The sequence below is a fragment of the Castor canadensis genome, chromosome 18 (assembly GCF_047511655.1).
Source record: "Castor canadensis chromosome 18, mCasCan1.hap1v2, whole genome shotgun sequence".
Lineage (NCBI taxonomy): Eukaryota > Metazoa > Chordata > Mammalia > Rodentia > Castoridae > Castor > Castor canadensis.
In genome coordinates, this window is record NC_133403.1 from 37,773,622 (window position 1) to 37,796,833 (window position 23,212).

Sequence of the window (23,212 nt, forward strand, 5' to 3'; positions counted from 1 at the left end):
CCAATTGTCACCTTTTGGGACCTCCTGCAGTCCGTCCTTCAGAATGATTGGAAACTGAGGCACATTTGTGGACCCTGAGCATTTCTCATGGAATCAGGGGACTCAGATGTCCTACCCAGGCAGTGCCAAGATGAAAGAGGGATAGGGATTTGCTTAAGGTCGGGCAGCACACTTGGACCAGGGCCAAGCAAATTACACCTCTGGCACCCACTTGAGTTTCATAGTCCTCTGTGATGTCACATCACTCTATTAGGTCACCTCCCTAGTAGATCAGAGGGAGGGACCAACTCACAGAGTTCTTCACCATAAACTTGGCTGCTCTTGGGGGTGCTTTTCCCAGGAACCATCAGTGCCATGACCTGCCCTTCTCTTTGGCCTCATGGGGGAACAGATCTCAGCCACTTGCTCTGGCTCCTAACTTCCACTCAGAAAAATATCACCAGCTGGTGGTTGAAAGCCTTGTGGTGCCACCTGGACTCTGCTTCTTTCTGGTCAGAAACCTGGAGATCTGTTTCTGCCTTGCCATCTTTCCATTCTGATATTCCGAGGGTGTTGTCCTCATATGATCTCCACCAGCTCCAGAGTGTGTTCCCTGACATGTGTGGGAGCCCAAATGTGTGGAGTGATGGTGACCAGTGGAATGGCATTTCTCAAGACTCCACAATGTCAGGGAGGTTTCATGGATTAGCTGACCGCTGTCTCTCAAGAACTCTTGGAAATATTTATGGTCCTCATTTTCCAGATGAGAAAACTGAGACCCAGAGAAGTGAAGTGACCTGGCCAAGGTTCCACAGCTAGTGGTGACAGGCAGGATCTGAAAGTGGGACCTGATACAGATCAGAGGTCCCCACATCTCCCTGGACACTGGGGCAGGAGTTGAGCAGTCAGAGCACTGTTAAAGCATTGTAACTGGAAGCAACCCTTTTAATGCCTCTCTTAAGATAAGCACAGCTCTTAGGGGCTAGGGCAATTTGACTCCCTGACAGCTGTAAGACCCTTTCCTGGGACCCCAGCTGCCAAGCAGGTACCAGACTACCCTCTTGCCAGCACCGAGCTTTGAACACTATAAGACAACTAGAGGAAGCTACACACACAACCACAGCTATTGTTGCCTAGGGACAACTCCCACTCCTGAAGGCACTGTCCCAGCCACAACTCTCACAAAGAGTCTGCACTGCACTTTTTGTGCATAGTGAGCCTTGGAGAACTCTCTGGACCCTGCAGCCATTTCTACCCAGAATGAAGTGGTAGCACTTCCCCATGTGGCCCAGCAGAAGGTCTGAGATTGGTGCAAACACAGCCCTTCATTTGCATGAGGGACTGCTGTGATTGGTGCAAACACAGTGCTGTGATTGGTGCAGACACCCTTGCCACAACTTCTTTCTGGCTATCTAAAGCAGGCTGGATAGCAGCCAGCTGATTGGTGACAGACTAAATGGTTAGGAGACTGGCGTGAGTTATGGGCAGGTGCTTTTTTTGGTGTTTTATTTCAATGGAGGGAAAAGCATCATCCAATATTTATAAAACCTTTCTTCGTGTATATCCCTCTTAGCATGTTAGGCAGGCCCTCATTCTGGGGAAAAGATCAGCCATTTTGGGGATGGAAATTGGGTGTCTTTTTGATTGCTTCCTGTGACTGACTGCCTGGGACCCTGCGTTGAGAAGGATTCAGGGACCACTTGCAGGCACCTCGCAGGCATGGATTAGAGATGTCCGCCATGAGCACAGGGGAGGGCCAAGTGTCTGGAGAGGCTGGCATGGCCTTGATTGGCCACTTCCACCACCTAGAGGCAGCCATCCTAACTGCAGGAAAATGAGTCAACTTTGAGGGCACAGGGGTTTCAAAGTCATGGAAATGGCAGCCACGAGGTGTCATGTCGCCAGGTTTCACAGGATCTGTGGGGAGATGAGGAGAGCACGGTGACTTAAAAATAAATCCCCCAGGTGATTTGACATGAGGACTTCAGCCCACAACGTTGAGAACTACTGTGTCAAGAGTGAGAGCAGGAAATTGTCTGGAATCCAGCCTGACTCAGCTCTGTGACCTCCTTTAACAGCTGCAGTATTGCATTCTACAATCATTGGGACTTTTCCCAGGCGAGGATGGGAAGGCAAAGGATGAAGATGTCTCTCTTTGGTGGGTGCCCACAGAACGTATTGTAGGAGGGTGAGGGTCACCCAAGCTACCTGGAGCCCACCTGACCATGCCCAAAACAAAATCGCTCAAAAAGAAGGTAGCCTCCACCAGGACAGACACCACAACCATCTTGTTCTCTTCCTGCCTCCCTCAAGGCTGGAGCAAATGCACACCCAGTGTGGACCAGCCAAAGAGCACGCACCATGGTGCCAAGACAGAACTTTTAGAAACTAGAAAGGAAGGAGGCAGACCACCAGTTGTCCTGGATATTTCTACTTTATTTTTTGCTATGTAGTCACATGGTAGTGGGCTGTCGTGCATGCAGAGAACAGGTGTGTATTCGAGGCAGGACTCGTGTGTGTGTGGCGGGGGTACACAGTTATCTTTGACCGGGAGACCAGGGTTGCTGTGAGCTTGCTGCTTGCTGATTCCAGTGTGGACACCAGCGTCAGGCTTGGGTGACAACAGTCAGCATGCTTTCTCCTACAAGCAAAACTGTGGCAGGGAGGTGGGCTGAGAGTGGAGCCACTGGGGCTAACTGGGAAAGTCAAGGTCAAGGTCAAGAGGGAAGATGGCAGCCAGGAGGCTGTTGACCACCTTGGCCAACAGGTGAAGAGCCTGATATTTACAAAATGGTTATTGAAAAGCAAGAAATGAGCCCTCCTGTGAACTGTACATGGAGCTGAACATGGAGGGTTTGGAACAGCTCTGAGTTTGGGAAAGTAAGATTTAGAACTGCTCTGATGGCTTCTGTGGAGAGGGTGGAGGTGAGGCTAGGGATGTTTTGTCATGATTTCCAAAACTGGGAAATACCAACTTTTCTCACAGGGCATCCAAGATTGCCTGACGCTGACCTCAAACTTCTAATGTTCGCCTGGATTCGTGATGGATCCCCAAGCCTTTGGCACCAGGGCCTGTCTTTTCCAAGTTTTATATTTCTGATGTTATTTGGTTCCTCCAGAAAAGTTGGAAAAGAGAATGAAAGAGACAGATGAACCAAGAAACAGACTTTAGGTGGTTCTGGGTGGGACACAAAGATGAGAGGGAAACGGTCCAAATGCATCAGGGGCCATTTGTTCACTTAACTAAGAGCAGAGGAGGGAGAACAGCTTTGGCTGTGAAGGAGGCCATGGCTCTGGTCTTCCCCAGGCCTCCTGGGCCCACCTGGGCAGGCTAGGCTGAGAACACTCCCGTACGGGGCATCTACACTGCTCGAGAGATGCTGCTGTGCTGTGCACCTGGGTTGTGCCCACCGAGGGCCCAAGACCTCACGGGAGAAATGGGAGATTTCAGAGGCCAGGGCCCGATGGGATTCAAGTTTTATCCCAGGGTTGCTGGTCAAGCTGGCAGGAAGTGAGGATGAGGCCAGTTACCATACACTTGCTCCTTTTTGCTATTTTGCCCCCGAGAGAGGGAAAGGGAGGCAGGGACTGCAGAGAAGAGGCAAGAGGCTGCCAGGGAGGGCTCCTGGGATGGAGGAGCTGGGAGAGGTGAGAGGGAGGCAAAGAAGAAAGAAGGTGATAGAGAAGGGGCATTATTTTTGCTAGGAAGCAGATTGATGACTCCTGGTGCACCTGGAGGGAGGGCAGGTTTTTGAAAACGAGTGGCTGCCTCCTGGCCCTTGGGGGTGTAGTTTGGAGGGGTGTGGGAGCCTGGATGTCCCAGTGCTTGTCCTCATAGCATGGGGTCCTCTGACCCTTGCAGGAACATGCAGACAGGACTCTGTGTTTGGGTGTGTGTTGTATGTTCAAGACCAATCCCAAGTAGTAAAGAACCTTTGTGATTTACCCAACCTGAGAGGTCACTAAATGAACAACCTCTTTCTGCTCCATCCTGGGGACCAGAGAGGGACAAAAGCCAAAGCCTGCACAGCATCCCAGATTGGGGAGGGGGAGGAGGCCTTTGGCAGCCATGCTCGAGGTGAGGGGGACCTCAAAGGCAGGCTGGGGGGGCAGCCAGGGATGTGGGGGGAGGCACAGAGAAGAGACCAGAGTGCACGGCAGCTGGGCAGGCTGGGGGCAGCCTGAGCATGGATGGGACATGGGACAGGGATGTGGGTGGGACAGGGGCAGGCCTAGTCGCTTGACACGTGGTTCTCGTTCTGTAGCTGGTGCCAGCGCTCAATCTTCTTGTCCTTGTTTTTCAGACACTCATACCAGTGTTTTAAGCGCTCGCCCTTGGCTGAGATCCCCAGCTGACAGCCTCCTGGGGGACAAAGTGGAAAGAGAAGAGCAGGGGGTCAGATAGAGGAACACATAGTGTGCTCATTCCAGACTGAAGTTGGGGAAAAACTGTCACTGAGCAGTGACATCTCCAACTTCCACCCAGCAGTCAGGGAGCCATTCTTTGTAGAGGGCTGTTGTGACAAAGTTGCTGCTATCATCCTTCCACTGGCCTCTGCACCTCAAGAACCTACCATGACTCCCTAGTCCAGCACTAGTGTCCATTTCTTAAAGACTTTCTATGAATCTTCACTCTGCTCATGGAAACTTACCTGCCACAACCTCTCTAGTGTTTCTTCTCGATTTCCAAGACTGGTCACTAACCATCCAATTCCAGAGTCTCTGTCATCCTTCTAGTTAATCCTGCCTTGCTCAGGCTGTGCCCTCTGCCTGGAGTTCCCGTCCTGCCCATATTTAATGACTCCCCCATCATCTGGAGGGGGATGGGGAAAAGGAAACCCTTCACTCCGGACTTGGCAGACAGATTAAGGGGACTCCTGGGCGCCCTGTTCTCGACAGAGACCAGTCCTCTTCTCTCATGTGGCTGAGTTTTTCTACTGTGAGTTCTTTGTTCAGCAAATGATCAAGGTGTGTGTGCCTTTTGCATAAAGGCAGTCCCAAACTCAGGGTCATGGGCTCAGCTTAACTTTTGGGCACTGTGGCTGCTGACAGACCAGGAGTGAACTTGGCCCCCAGCAGGGTCACTCACCGATGTAATCGTTGGACTTGCCGATGTCATAGTCCCAGACTGAGATGTCCAGGGACTTCTTTGCCAGGTCGCTGTGCTTGATGTCATAGAAAAACTCCTGGATGCGGGAAAGAAAGGGGTGAGCGAGAATCCTCTGAGCCCCTGGGGTCCAAAGGCTGCTGGGAGGCCCTGGTGCAGAGCATTCTGGGAGCAAAGGATTCTCCCCACCCCAGGCCCAGCGGTCCCCTTCCCAAAAACCCTGTGTAACAAATTCTCTGCGAAACGGGAGGCTGCCGGGGTTGTAGTACAGCTGGTCCTGGTTAGGGTCCCCTAAAGGCTGATGATGACCTTGAACTCAGCCCTTCCATCCTTGTGGCTTCAGAGGGATTTCCCTTCTTTATCAGGGACTAAAGGTATTCGAAGTGGACTGAGTACTTTTGTACCTAAACAACCTGACTTTTAAGAAAATAATTATTTGGCCTAATTGTAAAATTCATTCACATTCATTATTGAAGTGAGAAAAAGAGATATGACCTGTAATGCAAACCACTCAAGAACAAATCACGGTCAATATTTTTCCATATGTGTCCGTATCGTTCAAAAAATTGAAATAATACTGAATATTCGGTATTGCAGCGTCCTCCTTTCACTTTAAAACTTATGGTAAAAGTCAACTTGGCCTGTTTGTGAATAGTTTTCTATGTCACCATTTTAATGGTTGCGTTTAGTGGGTGTCTGACTGTACCATAGCCTGGTCCCAGCAGTGGGGCTTTTGGGTTGTTTCCATTTTTTAAAATTGTCATTAATGATACTGTAGATAGCATCCTTGCTGTGAAATCATTATGTTCATCCATGATGATTTATGTATAATAATTTCTAAGAGGTGACTTTATGAGTTTGTAACATCTTAAGATAGAGACTAGTGGGCATCCTGTGATGTCATTTGTGTACAAGTAAGAAAGGTGGTCACTGGCTGGGTGTGGTAGTGCACACCTGTAATAGCAGCTCTTCAGGAAGTAGAGGTAGGACGATCAAATCAGACCAGGTAAAAGTGCAAAACCTTCTCTGAAAAACAAACTAAAAGCAAAAACACTGGGGCCATTGTTCAAGTGGTAGAGCAAGGTCCTGAGTTCAAACCCCAGTACTGAAAAAAAAATTGGTCACGTTTGCTTTGTCTACAAATAAATCTCAGAAATAGATAAAGTTATTGCTTCAGGAAGAAAAAAGTAGAGGCTAGAGGTTGGAATGGGAGGGGGATTTTTGTTTGTTGAAACAAAGTCTAGCTATGTAAGACCAGGCTGGCCTGGAAATTGAGATTCTTCTGCCTCTGCCTCCTGAGTGCTGGGATTACAGGTGTGCTCACTATCACGCCCATCTAGGAGGGGCATCTTGAATGAATGCCCTTTTGTACTTTTTAAGTTTGGAAGTATTTAATTGTATTACCTATTCCCCCACATAAGTAGAATTATAACTACTTTGCAGGTTTTGAAGGACTTTGGTGAACTTCCCTCCAGAATTGGACCAGCCTCTGGGGTTGCGGGGAGTGTGCCTCCTCCACGAGCTCACCCACACTGAGCGCCCCCACATTTTAGAATATTTTGGGGCTAGTTTGTCATGAGACCTGGTGTTTGCCATGGGTCTGTGTTCCTCATTACTGATTTCTTATTTGTCACTTGTTCAGATCCCACGAGGGGAGGGTGGGTGGCAGTGAATGGTTCCTCGCTCAGAACGCACCAGTCCGAGTCGGGAATCGGCTTCTCTCTCCCTCGCAGGAAATATCCCAGGGAAGGACAAAGAACGGGGCAGGCTTACCTCGTTAAATTCTGGATTCAAGGTTTTCTTTTTAATTTGGGTCTTGTGTTTGGCCTTCTTTCCCATGTCTGGTTTCAGCCAGCTAGAAGGAGATGCAAGAGGCAGTTATGGATGGACGAAGGACAGCCAGCCAGGTGCTGACCCCAAATGTCCCATTCAGGAGGAGGATGGTAACAGATGAGCAAATTAGGGCCAGCCCACACTGGCGACGACCAGTGGGCATCCCAGCATTGCCTTGGCGGGGGCCCGGCACCTCCCTGAGCGCCTCTCAGAAACACAAACCCTCAGTGGTGGAATTATGGCCACTTATTTTACATACAGAGAAACTGAGGGCTCAGAGGAGCAGAAGCAGATGGCCTGGGTCACACAGCTGGGAACTATGCTCAGAGGCTGCACTGGGAGCCTGTGTTCCCAACCCCTTTCTCCCTGTGGGGTAAGCAGTGGCCCTGGCTGGAGGTATTCCACTCTCCACCGTCTGTCCTGGGGGAGATGCTGGGTGTGGGGAGGAAAAGGAAAAGTTCTCATCATGTCTGTCTGCTGCTCAAAGCCATTTGCTGGCTGTCCTGTGACCTCAAGGTAGTTTAAAATCCTTATGTGGCTCCATGATCCTGTGTGGTTCCCTCCCAGGCTCATCTTGGGGCACATTCTTGGTTCCACTCCTTCTCACTCTCCACCCCAGGGCCTTTGCACATGCAGTTTTCTCTGTCTAGAAGGCTCTTCCACAGTGCAGGTATGACGTCTGGCACACAACAGGTGGGTGTTTTCTGAGTTAAAGCAACAAGGACAGAATTTAACCAAAGAAAGCTGGAGGCCTGGCTCAAGCAATGGAGCGTCTGCTTAGCAAGCATGAGGCCCTGAGTTCAAGCCCCCCAAACAAAACATTACCAACCACACAAATTTTTCCAAATGTCTCAATGACACTCATTGCCAATAAAGTATTTGTGCTGGAAATATTTTCTAGGTGAAAAACTTCTCAGAGTTGGGGTTTGGATTCTGACTCCAGCTGTCAGTCACTGAGCAACTTTGTGAACAAAACTTACCATGCTTCAGTTTCCCGACCTGTAGGAGGTTAAGCATTTCCTTTTCATTCACAAAACTGTTTTTGAAGACACTTTGTGTGTGTCTGTGTGTCTGTCTGTGTGGTGCTGGGGATGGAACCCAGGGCCTTGTGCAAGCTAGGCAAGCGATCTACCACTGAGCCACTCCCCCAGCTCTCTCCTTCTCTCTCTTTTTTTTTTACACAGGGTCTCACTGTGTAGTCCAGGCTGGCCTCGAACTCACAATCCTCCAGCCTCAGCTTCCCAGTGCTGAGATCACAAATGCAAGCCGCCATACCCAGCCTGAAGATAATTTTGAAGGACAGTTACACATGAGGAACTGAAAGACCTCTAGTGCTGAGCAGACCTCAAGGATAATTCTGCCTTTGATTAGAAAGTGCTTGTCAGTTTCCTGTTCCCTCTCCGTGACCACGGCTGCTGGGGCAGCTGTTTTGCTATCACCTCTGCTTCTTCTGTGTGGATGGTGTGGCAGAGGGGAGGATTTTTTCAGAAAACCACTGTGGTAAGGCTGAGATTTAACTGGACGCAGGATGGCACCATGCGAGCTTTTTTTTGGGGGGCCATAGCAGGAAGCAAAACTAAATTACTCTGAAAACTCAGATTCACCCTGGCACGTGTGTTCTTTCTTTATTTTTCGGCAGCACTGGGGTTTGAACTCAGGGCCTCATACTTGCTGGGCAGGTGCTCTACCACTTGAGCCTCTCTGCCAGCCCCTGGCACATGTGTCCCTTTGTTAAGGAAATCAGGAAGGTTATTTCGGCACTAAACACTTCTTTCCTGCACTGTACTAATTGCTTTATACAGGCTGAACATCCTCGATCTGAAAATCCCAAGTCAAACTTTGTGATCACTGATGGGACGTCACAGTGGTACATTCCACACCTGACCTCATGGAATGGTGGCCGTCAAATGCAGGTTTGCTAAAAATGCCATCTAACATGACTTTGAGGCTATGAACTGTAGATGAAATGTGTGTTTAATCTTGGGTCCCACTCCCAGTATATCTCATGTAGATGCAAATATTTCAACATGCAGAAAAGGTCAAAAAATCCAAAACATGCTGGTCCCAAGCATTTTGGATAAGGGACACTCGCCCTGTGTCTGACCTCTTTTGAGCCTACTCTTGGGGATTTTTTTTTGGCAGCATTGGGGTTTGAATTCAGGGCCTCACACTTGCTAAGCAGGAGCTTTACCACTTGAGCCACGCCTCCAGCCTCCGTTCTTGGAGATGAATGGAGCCAATGTCTGCATGCTTACCAGTGGAGACACTGCACCAGAAGCTGAATAAGCCATTCCGACGTGACTGACACAGATACCAGTCTCTTTTATTCCCCAGGACAGAGTCAGTGCTAAGGCTAGGGGAAGTGTCTCCAGGATGAACCTGGACAAAACCACATTGTTTTGTGGGGGGGTTCTGAGACATGGGAAGGGCATGCAGCTGACTCTTGGGAGCTACAAATGGGGTTCCCATGCCAACTGCTCCCCTCCCCAGGAGGGGACAGTCATAAAGCCTTATGAGTGGCAGGTGACATTCCAGTCTGATGCCTGTGACTCCAGCCTCACGCCTAATCCATTTCACCCCCCATCTTGGGCAGGCTCCTCTGCTACTCTTGGCCCCTTGGAGCCCTTCCTGGTCCCAGACTCTCAACTCACAGCTTGACAAATGGATCCGAGTAGCCGTTGGCGTCCATGGCGGCTAGGTGCACGCAGCGTATGATGCCCACGATGAGGCCTCCTTGCTGTGTGCTGTACATCAGCGACACCAGGATCTTCCCACGCTCCTCTATGTCACCAATCCGCTCCACCTGCTGCATGGGGTGGGACGTGGGGGACAGTGTCAGCCTAGGAGGGGAAGGCCGGACGGTGTGAATGGCAGGGCAGGAGGACACGTTGAGAACCACGGACAGCAGCTCTGCTTTGAATTACACATGGACGGAGCCCTGACTCTGATCCAGGGGAGCCCCGACCCTGTCCCCTGCCCTGGTTCTGATCTCTGGTCTTCTTGACCCAGCCCATCTTCTCGTAGGACACTCCCTGGGCGACACCCAGGACACAGGTAGAAGACACCAAGGCTTAGACCAATCTCTGTCAGACACACAGCTGGAAGAGCCTGCTCCATGTCCCCACAGAGGGAGGACAAGGCTGTGACTCTTGTAAAACCAGTGCGGAAGCTCAGTGAGCCAGGCCGAGGAACAAATGGGCATCCTGCTGTGGGAGGAGGCAGTTGTGGGAGAAAGAGTGAGGAAGGGGCCAAGGAGGAAAGGAAGAGGAAGGTGTAGAGCCACCAGGAGAAGGTGTAGACCTGGCTGTGACTTCCCTTCCCACACGGTGCTCACCTCCTCCTCATACAGAGCCATGCCGCGGGCAGAGCCAGTGGTCCCGGCACGCTTCATCTTGCCGAAGGAGACAGAAAGGAGAGGCAACACATTGGCTATGAGATCAGGTCCCTGTGCAAGAAGGTCCACAACCCTCGCACTCCCAATGGCTCCCAGAGCCGTGAGCTGAAATTTATATATGGCTAACCACAAGACAGACAGGTTAACGTGCGGCCTGTGACATGGATTTTATTACAACCCCCAGTGTATAGACGAAGATGCTGAGAGTCAGAGTGGAAAATGGACACACGAAACCTAAGATTTCAGCTGCTCTGGTTGAGTGGCTCAGGGGTCTTGGGTTCTAATCCACCAGGTATGTCTTCCCCTGTGGCCCCTGAGATCCTTTTGCTGCACTCTGGGCTCCAAGAAAAATTGGTTTGCAAACCATTGGTTAAATCCAATCTCCTGGCTGTAGAGTAAGAAAAGCTGGGAGCCAGGGTTCATCAGTGCTCATCCTTGGTGGGGCACCATGGGATACAGAGGAAAGGCAAAAGGCCAGGGAAGATGACCAGCGTGCTCTGGGGTGTCACAGCCCCTGTCTGTCCCACTGCAGCGTCCACCCTCACAAGATGGGTAGACCCAGAAGCCCCTGACTCAGGCAGGGGCCTGGCCATTGCTCTGGTCAGCTGGACTCACTGAGTGCAGGAGGAAGAGGACACCCAGAGAGCCAGGTGTTACTAGGCAAGGACCCAGGAAACTGCTTCCTTCCCAGGGCAGACTTGGCAGACTTATTTGGGGACTGGTATTCAGCCTGACTCTCTTGTAATTTTCCTCGTTGGGTCTTTTCCTTTGCTTAAGTTATAAAGGTGTGATTTGTCTTCCTGTCCCTGTGGCTTCCCCATGGGGTGCTGGCCCACTGCCAGGGGGCCAGGGTACCGGGCTCTGGCCAGTGTCTGGAGACCATAGCCTCTGCCTCTTGGGGTTACCCCAGCCACTTGCTCCCCACCCCATGGAGCCAAGCAAGGGCATCCAAAACTCCCCTGCCTTCTCTAAGTGAAGAATTTGCAGGGGCGGAGGGGGTGACCCTCTACAAATCTTAAGTTCAAAAAGCCCTGGTGTTGTCCGGGTGCAGCCCAGGCAGATCAACCTCAAGTTGATCCTTGTTCTTTCTGAAGGTCAAACACCACACCTCACCGGTACAACAATCCTCGCCCTTTATATGAACTGTCACATTTAATCCTGGAAAGAACCTACGAGATTGGTACTACCTATTCCATTCTACAGATGAGAAAACCGAGGTCTGGCAAGGTTAATATGTACTCGGCAGAGCCAGGATTCAAGCCCAGGCGTCTGGCTGCAGAGCCCACAGTTGAACACTCCACCTTTCACCTACATGATGCTTTGTGTCGTCATGGCTGACAGTGGTAAGGTGGCATTATTTCCTAGAATAACAACTGTTAATTTATGACTATTTATTAGGGTCTATTCTGAGTGTTCTCTTCAACAAAACCATCCTGTGAGGCAAATACTATAATAACGCCCATTTCACAGACAGGAAAAGTGAGATTCACAGTGGGTCAGTCCCTTGGCCAAGGCAATGAAGCAGGATATGATGAAGATGGGGCTCTGAGCCCAGCTGACATTTGGAGAAATGGTGTTGACGCTGGGAGGTGGACAGCAGATTGGGGATGGGCCCTGGTGCTCTGAGCTGTGATCCTCACTGTCCCCTGGACCACCGGGTGCAGCCTGCTGCTTGGGAACCCCAAGGAGCTACCCCGATACATATCCACAGGAGGGCAGCAGCCCATGTCCCCCGCTCCCCTCAGGTCACTCACGGGGATCACCCGCTCCAGACAGATGTTGAAGTTCTTCCTTTGGTTGGCTTTCAGTTTCTTGAGTGAGAACCTGGTCTCTCCAATGAACTCATTATGACCGAATTTGTCCTCGTCACACACCGAGATCCTGCGTGGGATGGGAGAGAACGGACAGCAAATTCTGAGCTCCTACTGTGTGCTGAGAGCTGTGGCTGGCACTGGTGAGGATGGGGCCGTGTGGAGGAATGAGGAGGTGGCCTGTGTACTGTCGCCAGGCCAGCTGCCCTCACTTCTTAATTCTGGGGTAACTCACCTGCCGTCAAGTGCACGGATCTGAAATTCACAGTGGAGGGATTTGCACATCTGCACATCTGCTATCAACCCTGCTCACATCACGACATAGAATATTGCAGTGTCCAGAGACTCTCGGGACTCTTCCTGTCCTCCATGTCTCACTGGTAACCCCCATGTGGTCCCCAGTTCATGGGGTCATTCATTCTGCACTTGACCTTCACATAAATGGAGTCATGCAGTGTGTATTCTTTTACTTTGTTTTGAGATGGGGTTGCACTATGTGGTCCAGGCTGGCCTTGAACTCATGATCCTCCTGCCTCTGCCTCCCAAGTGCTAGGATTACAGGTGTGCCAACCACACCTGGTTATGTGTAGTCTTTTGCTTGGCTCATCCACACATAGCTTGTGATTGCACCCAGGATTCAACCAACCATGGATGGACTATTTGAAAAACAATTGTGTCTGTACTGAACACTTACGGACTCTTTCTCCTCGTCATAATAAGCTAAACTGTACAATATGGCAAGTATTTATGTGTCACTTACACTGCCTTGGACAGCAGAAGTCACCTAGAGAAAAGTGAGCAGGAGGAAGTGTGTAGGGTCTATGAAAATACTAATTTCCCACGGGGAGCTTGGTATCCATGGGGTCCTGAAAACAGTCCCCTCCCTGGACACGGAGGGGTGACTGTGTTCTCAAAGGTTTGTGCTAGAAATACCTGTTGTTTTTGTACAAGTGAAAAGAAAAGAAAGCTCAGGGAAATTTTGGACCCTGGGAGCCTCGGTTCTGCAGCCTCGTCCCCTCGGCCTCCCCGACTGCCCACTGCCCAGCAGGCACCTGAGGGTCTTCCTCTGCATGTCTTCCTCTGTGATGCCATGGTAGACCAAGGTCTCGTTCCAAACAGGGTTCCGGGTGTTCCGCAGGGTCTTTGTGCGAAGCTTGTTAGACTGTAGTCCCAGAAAGACAGGCAGACACCCACCTCAACAGCAGGCCCTGAGTCTCACCCTGAGAGCTGATTTGGGGGAGGGGGTGGCATTCCCTGTAGGAGTTAGTTGTTCCCAAATGCATGCTTTGGGTGTAGGGGGGTGGGGAGGGCATCCTCTAGGGCCAAGGCTACCCACAGATGGGTTAGGACTCAGCACCGGCCGCCCTAGAGCTTTGGAACAGGATCTCAGCTTTTGACACATCCCCAACGGTGGCTGCCACTTGAGAGAGAAAGCCATTGCTTGTTGGCCAAGAGGCAGAAATGAGTCTCCCGTTTCTAGACAAGGGTTATTGGATGGTTCCCTCTGCTTCCCCAAATAGTCTCCTCCACACTTGAAATTACATGAAGAGGGCAAAGGTTTTCATTCTACTCTCAGACAGAAGGCTAGAAATGCAGCCACACCCAGAAGTGGTGGCCTAGGGAATGAATCTAATTCACACTAATGTGTAAATGACTAACATTGGATTGGATGTGGGTTCACAGGTGCACAAAGGGGTGTGTGTTGATGGCCCTGGGGAGTTGGAGGAGTTGGGGTCAAACATTTTACAAGTAGCTATGGGCAGTTGAGGCGCCATCTTTCCTGGATCCAAGCGAAGAAAGAGTGAGGCTGAGTGTGTGTGTGCTTGCATCTTTGTTGTCTTATGGGGAGCTTGAAACCTGCACAGGTATCTAACAGGCATTTTCCTAAGAGCACTGTCACCCTCGCCTGTGGGATAACAAAGTGAAAAATAAAATCCTGGAAGGCAGGTTTCCATGTCCAGCTGTGCTCAGGGTGAGTCAGTCCAAAGAGAATGAATCCAAGATCAAAGAAAGGCTCAGAGGGGAGCTGTAAGGCAGGAGGGGCCAGAACACAGAGCTCTCAGCCATAGACATTCCTGCAGGACTGAGTCTCTCTCTTGAGAGAGAGAGAGTTGCTAGTTTCTATCCAGAGCTGAGGAGTGTCTGGGTGTGACCTAGAGTGGGTGGGGGAGGCAGACCAAGAAAGCAGCACCGGGGAGCCACTGAAGGTGTTTGAGCTGGTGAGGGCATGGTTGAGGTATCTGTTTCCCTCCTGGCCCCTGGCACCTCCCTGGACCAGCTCAGAGACTGAGGAAATGGGGGAGCCCCTGCCTTTTCCCCTCACAGGGGCTCTGCCACTCAGGTTCGGTTGGGGCTGGGGATTTGGGGCAGGCGTGGCTATTTCAGGCTCTGAACTGAGAGCCCAGTGCCTGCCAGGCTCTGGCAGCAGCTTGCAGAGATGCCCGGGCCATATGGTACCTTGCTGGCCCCTGGCAGAAGGTGCAGCTTCACGTAGGGATCAGCCAGGCCATTGGAATCCATGGGTTTCAGTCCCTGTAAGAGGAAGAGGGAATGGCAGAAAGACCTCAGGAAGGCTGGGGGCTCAGCTGTCATGGACAACGGCAGAGCCCCTGTCCTCTGTCCTGCCGGCTCCTTGGTCCACCCTGTGCACTTTCTCTTCCAAAGAGAGAGAAGGGAACACGGTGCCATGGAAGGAGCCCAGGAATCAGTCAGACAGGGTTTGAAGAATGTCACTGCCAACTGTGTGACCTCAGGCAAGTTTCCTAACCTCTCTGAGCCTGGGTTTTCTCTCTTGTCCAGTGGGGCTGAGCACAGAATCTTCCGGTGGAGTGATGGGATTTGAACTCGAGTCCACCTGGCACATAGGCAGCACACCGTCAAGGCTGGCTGGTTTTGCACGGGATGGAAGAAAATGCCGGGAATAGTGAGGGTGGGGAGGAGGAGGGGCTGGGGAAGAAGAGACCTCTGAGGTCTGTGGCCCTGCCACCTGCGCTCAGAAAATGAGGCCGCGGTCTCAGATTGTTGTCCACCAGGAGGACAAGTCCCTGCCCTGCCCCCCACAGGGCTGGGAGGCGTCGCTGTGCAGAGAGGGAGTTGGACTGAGGTAGGGAGCAATTTGACCTTGATAATATGAGCGACCTCCAGATTCCTGGGGCTCAGATGTCGTCCTTCCTCCCCTACTCCAGGCTAAGGCAGGCTCCACCATCCCATCTCACAGAAAAATGCCATGAATTGTGTCCTGTGGCCTCAGACCTCAGTTTCCCTATCAGACTGATGGGCTGACGGCAGCCTCAGCTCCTTGGGGTTCTTAAAAGAGTTACATGGGAAGATCAGTTCCAGCCCTTCCAGCTGGGTAACTTCAGGCTTTCACTTTCTGGACTCAGTTTCCCTATCTGTACAGTGGGGCTAATAAGGAGGCATAGTTCAGAGGCCACTCAGAAGATGGAGTGAGATATTCGGTCCTCATCTCACTTGAGGGAAGGGGGTTCAAATCCACCCGAGTGTTCCACAGTGCCTGGTATATAAGAGGTGCTCAATAAATGCTTGCTGAGGAAGTGATGTGGGTGGGCATTGCTGATCTGGGAATTGTGCTAAGCACATCATTTCTCATTTATCATTCACACAGGGACATTTGAGGAGTGAAAGGAGGGGGACTCTTAGTTACTATAGCACAGGCACAGATGGAGACCATCCTGACCACACCTGAGCAGATGGTCACCTGGCCCTCCTTGGAGGACAGAAGCTAGTTTAATCTGCAATGTTACAGATGGACATCAGAGACACAGAGAGGTAAAGAAACTTCCCTAAGTCACACAGCGAGGAAGTGGTCCTGAGCCTGCTGGTTCCTCTGTGTGGACCAGATTTGGGCTGGGTTGGGATTCCCTGTGGTTGGGGACTGAGTCAGCACCCACCCCCTGTGACCTGTGGGGTGGCTTTTCAGTCCCAACCCCCTTGGAAGCCCATGTTGGTGTCTTTGGATCTGCAGCACCTGGTCAGCCTCAGGCTGCTGCTCCAGTCCAACACTAGCATCTGTGGAAGAGCCAGTGGACTCAGGGATGTGCTATGCCAGGCTGTCATTGCCTCTCAAGTGACACCTCCAGTCTCCTCCAGAGACACGGAGCACAGTCCTCAAATCCCAGCCACTTCTGCTCCTGGGAGGTGGCCACAGATAAGTGCAGCCCCTGTGGACTGTCCTCAGAAGACATCCTTCCCAGAGAAATTCCATCACTGCGCCTGTCCCAGGTCAGCAACAACAGGAAACAGCCTGTTAACCCACCCCACCGGGTCCCCTGGAAAGGTCACGTGTCCTCAGAGGCCCCCAGCTGGACCCACACTCACCTTGGCTTTTATGATGGTGCATTGCAGGGAGCTGTGGTCCTGGTCATAGAGAAGACTGAACTCCAGGGCACCCAGGGTGGCTGAGCGGGGGCAGTGTCAGGAAGCAAGAGAAGATTTGTTTAGTCACTCAACAAACACTTCCTGTGCACTTACTATGTGTCCAGTCTGGCCTGGCATTGGGGCTACATAAGAAAGAAAGAGTCGTGTCTTCTCTGCATGCTGCATCCCAGGTGACCCTCCAGGTGATCCTGTACTCTGTGATCAGTCAGTCATTTGCATGCTTATTTATTAATAACCCTGTCCTACTAAACTGAGAGCTCCATGAAAACAAGGCAGGACTGTCTTGAAGACTGATGTCGTCCACAACAGCTGCAGAGAGAAAAGTCCATGGTGTGTGTGCCTGGGCCTCAGGGTCAGGGTGAGAAAGTAAGCACAGTAGGCGCTTAATAAAACATTGAATGGATGGATTAACAGGACATGTCCAGTACTTTAAAAGTCACACCTAACCTTGCTTTTGGAAGAGACACTCTACAGCATCTTAAAATGATTACAATATAGACACATGCCTACCAGTGGGATATAGGTCCTGTGATAATTCTATTTAACTCAAAGAACTGCCAGATTGGACATGAAGAATATAATTTAATGCCATTTGTATTGCAGTCTTTAAAATGATTCAAATAGTGACTTTGATGTTATGTGTGTTTTACCACCATAAAAATATATAGCAGTCAGGCGTGGTGGAGCACGTCTGTAATCCCAGCCCTTGGGAGGCTGAGGCAGGAGGACTGCAAGTTCCAGGCCAGTTTAGGCTACACAGGGAGACCCTGCCCCAGAAAACCTAGGGCTGGGGTGTTGGTCAGAGGTAGAAAGTTTGCCTAGTGTGCACAAGGCTCTGGGTTCCATGCCCAGTGCTGTGAAAATAAATAACATAGAAAATATGTGGCACAGGAAATCAGTGCGAGTCAACTCCCTGTATGGCTATCCTTATCTCAACCAGCAAAAACCCTTGTTCCTTCCTAGTATTGCTTATACTCTCTCTTCAACAAAATTAGAGATAAGGGCAAAATAGTTTCTGCCGGGTACTGAGGGGGTGGGGGAGAGAGGGAGGGGGGCGGGGTGGGTGGTAAGGGAGGGGGTGGGGGCAGGGGGGAGAAATGACCCAAGCCTTGTATGCACATATGAATAAAATAAATAAATAAATACTAAAAATGAAAAAAAAATGTGTCACTCCCTCTTTGGAAAGTTGATGTTGTTTTGTGGATTCGGAACAAAAATTTGTATTTTTCCAACTTGAATACAACCATCAGAGTGGCTGTAATAGGGAGTGGGGTATCTCAGACCATCCCGGTCTCTCTGGGGTCAGTGGGCTCCCCAGAGGACTGGGAGACCTCGCCCCCGAAAGGCCACCTACTTGCTTCATCCGAGTCGTAGCTGTTGGCGTCCTCTTCCTCCTCCTCCTCCTGGGGTGGCGGCTGGCGGGCGGGGACCGCGGCAGACACTTGGGAATAGGGACCCGGTGTGTGCGCCACTCGGTCCTCCCTGACTCCGAGTGCTGCGAAGCCCCCAACTCCCCCTGTTCTCTCCTCCCGGGGTGGGGCGGTGGCCCCTGGATAGCCGGAGTCACTTGGAGCCACCTCTGTCGGGACGTTGGGAGAGGACAGAAAAGAGACAACTGAGTCCCTCCTTCCTAACAATGGAGCCGCGGGAACTTTTTAAAAAATGCAGGTTCCCAGGTCCACTCAGAACCAATGGGCCCGCAGTGGGGCCTTGGGAACCTGCATTTGAGAGCGAGCCCAGGGCGCCCATTCAGATTCAGGTTAAAGCAGACCTCAAGGGGGATGCAGTCAGCGGTGTGCACTTGAATCTGGGCTGTGTGACCTAAGGCAGGTTACTTAACGTCTCTGAGCCTTGCTTTCCTCCTTTGTAGAATGGGATTGATGGTCCCTGAAGGCACGTCAGTAGCATAGGCATTCACTTAAGGCTAACATTTGTGCAGCATTAAAGTAGTGCCCAGTCCCCTGGAGACCAGTGGAGACGTGGTAGCTGTGGTGCTGGTGGGGAGGCTGTGAATATCAGTTGTGTGTGACAGTCGCTGTCACTGAGCATGTGCCTAACACATTCTGGGCTCCATGCTAAGGTTTTTTTTTTTTTTTTAATGCATTATTTTAATTCTCCCAACACTCTGTGAGCTAGGTCCTTGTTATCAGTCATCCCCACTTTATAGATGAGGGTACTGAGGCTCACGTAAGCACAGTCACTCGTTCCAGGCCACACAGGGCACAGAGTCTAGCAGTCCTCAGGCTGGGCCGCTCTGGGCGACATTTTCTGTCTGCCTCGTCTCAGTGTGGACAGACAGTTCGGGTGTGGAAAGAGGAGACGGCTTTGACTCATCAGGCAGGTCTCGCGGTGCAGGCTAAGCCGACACCCAGCGGCCCTGCTCTCTTGGGGGCAGTGGGAGCTGTGGCCACAGGGGAGAAAGCCACACTTGCCTGGCCTCTGCTCTGGAAAGCGTCCTCCTGGCCCCGAAGTGGCTCTGCTGCCCCCAGGGGGCCCTGAAGGAGAGAGAAGAGAGAGGGAGTTGGGGTGTGGTGAGGACGGCGCACCTGGGTGCTCGTTCTTCCCCCCCATCTCACAGGGTGGACACAGGCCTGGGGCAGCAGGTGACATGCAGTCACTGAGGCTGCAGGAAAAGTCCTTCTGGGGAAGGAGTTGGGGGTCAGAAGGGCCTGGGTTTGAGAAACGAGGCACAGCTCAGTGGCAACAAGCAGGAGGCCTTGGGTTCTGGTCCCAGCCCTGGTCCAAACCCAGGGCTACAGGACCCTCCTGAGCCGCAGGTCCTCCTTGGAGACTGCAAGGCTGGAGGGGGGACCTGGTGAATGGGACACTGTCCCTTCTCGCCTGGGAGTGGGGTATAGGGACAAGGTGCTCCCTCCACCTCCTCCACCCCATTTGGGGTTGGGTAGCACTGCAAGATGGACAGGAGGAATCAGGGTCTCCACTGACAGTGGCTGATGTGCTGGGTACCTGGCTGTGCGGGCTGAGGAGGCACTGGGCTTGGCACAGAGGATGGAACAGGTCTGGAGGCCTGGACCGAGTTAGTCCGTCTCAAACCTGCAAAGAGAGGACAGTGCGTGGTCACTGACATGCATGCACACATGTGTGCACATACGGCAGGAAGGAGCAGGGGTCTCCACAGCCCCCAGCTTTTCCCAACTCTTCTCTGGGTCCTCCGTGCTTTCTCTCTTTTCAGTGCTCAGCGGACAAGTGTGGTAGGGCATGCCTGTAATCCCAGCACTCAAGAGGCAGAGACAGGAGGACTGACAGTTCGAGGACAGCCTAGGCTACACACTGAGACCCTGTCCCATATAGAAATAAATAAAGTTAAGTTTCCATTATGAGGCCCCTCCAGGAAAATCCCAGCCACGGTGTGGTTGTTAGAAAGCTCAGGTCTGCCTCCGTTTCTTCCTGTGTGACTGCACACGTGCACTGTCTTCTGCAGGCTTAGCGTCTCCTCTGTTAGATGGGGTGACAGTGCTGGCCTCGCAGGGCTGTGAGATGCTACGACACAGGAGAAGTGCTCCGATGCTGACACTGTTCCATGATTACTGAAGGGCTCAACCTCTGTTTTGCACGGACTCGGCTTGGCATCTCAGCCATTTCCTTTATAAGCTGTGTGACCTTGGGCTGCTCACTCACCCTCTCAGGACCTCAGATGCTTCATGGATTCTGGGGCTTGTGCACTTGACAATGACCTGTGCTGTCTGTGAGTGACAATGACAGCACAGGGGATGGAGGAAGAAGAGGTGACCTCTTATGGGGCGTTTAGGGTGTGGTCAGATTCACTGAGGGCCTTGGCACTCAGCCCTGAAGGATGTGTGGAGCTGAGTGTGCTGGCCACCCATGGCTGGTGGCATGTTGGCTTTTGTGATGCAGCAAGGGACAAGAGGTGGCACCAAAAGGGTGCTACAGACCCCTTTGATCAATCTCAGCCACAAGGTGGGATTTGAGTGCCTGTCGTATGGCCACACCTGTGCTAAGTGTGAGTCGTAGACAAAGGTGAGACCGCTGGCCCTTCCCTGCTCAAAATCCTAATGTCCTCAGGAAACAGCCACAACTCTTTTAGCCAGCTTTTCGGCTCTTAAGTACAGGCTCTGGAGCTTCAGTGTTCACTGAAATCACTTGAGTTTTGTTTTTGTTTTTGTTTTTTAAAGAAACCCTGGGAATTATGACTTAATGGGCCTGATGGAGCAGAGGAACCGATATTCCCAAGAAGCATCTCATGTGTGCGCCTGCCACTCACCTCTCCTCACCTGCTGCTCCCATCTCTTCCAGCCAAATTGTCTGACACCCACTCTGCGCCCTGCTGACCTCCACACATTGGCTTATTCCGTCCCGGCATCCAGGATGCCCTCCCTCCACTTCTGCCTAGGCAACACTACTTGAGCCTCAATGCTCAGGGTAGACGTCACCTCTTCCAGGAAGTCTTCCTTGATCAGCTCTGTTTCCCCTGAGCTGTAATAGATCACCTTGCTCTCTGAGTTCCCACAGCACACACCCCATTGTCAGGGCTCCTATCACACACGGCCTGGCATTGTAGATACCTGGGGAAACAGATGCTCTTTCTTGCTTTTTCTACTGTAGCCTCGTATCCTGTGACCTTACAATGTTCACCTGGTGGTTGTAGGTTCTTCAGGAGTTTCTACACAACCGTAAAGTCTTCAACAGAGAGAGTTTTGCTTCTTTTTCCTCAACTTTTCCATGCTATGCTTTTTCCTGTCTTATTGCAATAGCTAGTGTCTCCAGGGCAATGTGGATAGATGAAGTGAGAATGGGAGGCTCTCATCTGTAAATGGAGGGCTGTGGTGTACAGTAGCTCAGGATGTGCGCTGGACAATTGTGGGAGAGGCCACCTTTGTCACCTCTCACCCCATCAGCGCTCAATGCTGGGGCCATGCTGACCGCCTGCACTCACGCCTTTGCACGCGCTGCCTTCTGCCTGGGGCACTACAGTTTCTACCCTGTCCCACCCACACACGAATTTGCTGTACTTGTTTTGCTTCTAATGTCACTCTCCTTCAGCAGCCCCCGCCACCCTCTTTTCTGGGAACCTTTCTGGGATTCCCAAAACAGGGTTGGGTGTTCTGGGTTCTGAGACCCTGTACATTTTTTGGATGGTTTCATGAGACAGTGCGTATGTAATACTTAGCACAGTACCTAGCACACAGTAAGCACTCAATAAACTTGGACTGTTGTTATTCTCATTAGCCTGTCTGTCATGGCAGCTAGAACATGCCACTGTCGTTTCTGAGTTACTCATTTTCTCCTCCACTGGCCCAGGAGCTCCTAAGGGCTGGGAGCACGGCTGATCAGTGATATGTCCAGTGCTTAATACCAGGCGTGCATGCAATAGGTGTTAAATAAATGCTTGTTGAAGAAGCAACATGCAAGCATCAGAAAGGCTGCTGTGTGAGGCGGTGAGTTCCCTGTTACAGCCGCGGGTGACAGAGTCCTTTCCTACCCGGATGTGACAGGCTCTCAGCCTCCCCAGGGGGAGCCACGAGTGCGTGTGCACAGGACACCCGGGCTGTCTTCGTGAGCTTACTGCAGTTTGCAAAGCCCTCGGTTACTCGGGAGTCTTATTATGGGCTGGCAAACGAGGACAGAGCTAAAACCATAGCAGGGCTCAATAAATACCTGGGAACAAATGAACTCAAGGAGAGAGACCCATGCCCGGTATTAACTAGAGCGGGGCTGGGGGTTCAGGTGACAGCCATGGTGCTCAGTGCAGCCTGGGGCTGCAGCTCCTCACGCCGGGCGAGCAAGGGACCAGCCTGAGGCAGGGCAGGGGGACAGAAGTCCCACAGGTCAGGGGAGAACTGACATCAACTCTCGAGGGACAAGGGACCCGAGTCTGCCTGCGGGAACGACCTACAACTGTGGTTTCCCGCAGGAGGCAAAATAATTTAGAGATGAAAAGCACAGGGTTTGATATGCAGAAATTAACTCTAAAGGGATCAGAGACCCAAACGAGAGAGCTAAAAACTATCAAAACCTTAGAAGAAAACATAAAAGGAAACCTTCATGACTCTTAGACATTAGGTGAATAACACAGGAAGCAAAAGAAAAAAAATTGGAATTCCTCAAAGTTAAGAACCTGTGCACATCAAATGACACTTGAGTAAAATACATAAGCAGGCCACACAGTAGGTGACAATATTTATAAATGACAAATCTGATAAGGTATTAGTATCCAGAATGATACTCCCACACCTCAACAACGAAAAACAGCCCAATTTTTAAAAGTGGGCCGAGGACTAAAATAAACGTATTTCTCAAAAGACGACCTACAAATGGCTATCAGCCCGTGAACTGACGCTCAACCCTACTGATATTTAGGGAAATGCAAATTAAATATGCAATGCCACATTGAGACACCACGTCACCCCATGAGGATAGCTATGATTTAAAACAACAAAAAAGCAAATAAAACCCAAGAAAACCTAGAAAAGAGCAAGTGTTGGTGAGGATGGAGACATTAGAAGTCTCTCGAATTGGTGGTGGGGAATCTGAAAGTGCTGTCCACACTGTGGAAAACTATAGGGTGGTTCCTCAAAAAATTAAATACACCATTGCCGAACAGTGCAGCAATTCCACTTGAAGGTGTGTACTCGAAAGACTTAAAGAGATATTTGTTTGTTTTACTCACAGGGCACTAATTATAATAGCCAAAAGGTGGAGACAACTCAA

The 23,212-nt window shown here is 51.2% G+C and overlaps 1 protein-coding gene across 7 annotated transcripts in view; it reads right to left on the reverse strand.

Annotated features, from left to right (window-relative positions):
• Positions 1-2,847: 2,847 nt before the first annotated feature.
• Positions 2,848-23,212, reverse strand: part of Rph3a (rabphilin 3A) — an 89,410-nt gene continuing 69,045 nt past the window's right edge. For all 7 annotated transcript variants that reach the window (XM_074060519.1, XM_074060515.1, XM_074060517.1 and 4 more), the window contains 12 exons: positions 19,490-19,576; positions 18,955-19,017; positions 17,877-18,101; positions 16,463-16,542; positions 14,582-14,656; positions 13,177-13,286; positions 12,068-12,194; positions 10,254-10,310; positions 9,571-9,725; positions 6,860-6,941; positions 5,069-5,165; positions 2,848-4,342 (listed from right to left, as the gene is read on the reverse strand). In XM_074060519.1, coding sequence (XP_073916620.1) covers positions 4,212-4,342; positions 5,069-5,165; positions 6,860-6,941; positions 9,571-9,725; positions 10,254-10,310; positions 12,068-12,194; positions 13,177-13,286; positions 14,582-14,656; positions 16,463-16,542; positions 17,877-18,101; positions 18,955-19,017; positions 19,490-19,576 — 1,289 coding nt within the window. In that variant the 3' untranslated portion in view covers positions 2,848-4,211. The remainder of the gene's footprint in view (positions 4,343-5,068; positions 5,166-6,859; positions 6,942-9,570; positions 9,726-10,253; positions 10,311-12,067; positions 12,195-13,176; positions 13,287-14,581; positions 14,657-16,462; positions 16,543-17,876; positions 18,102-18,954; positions 19,018-19,489; positions 19,577-23,212) is intronic.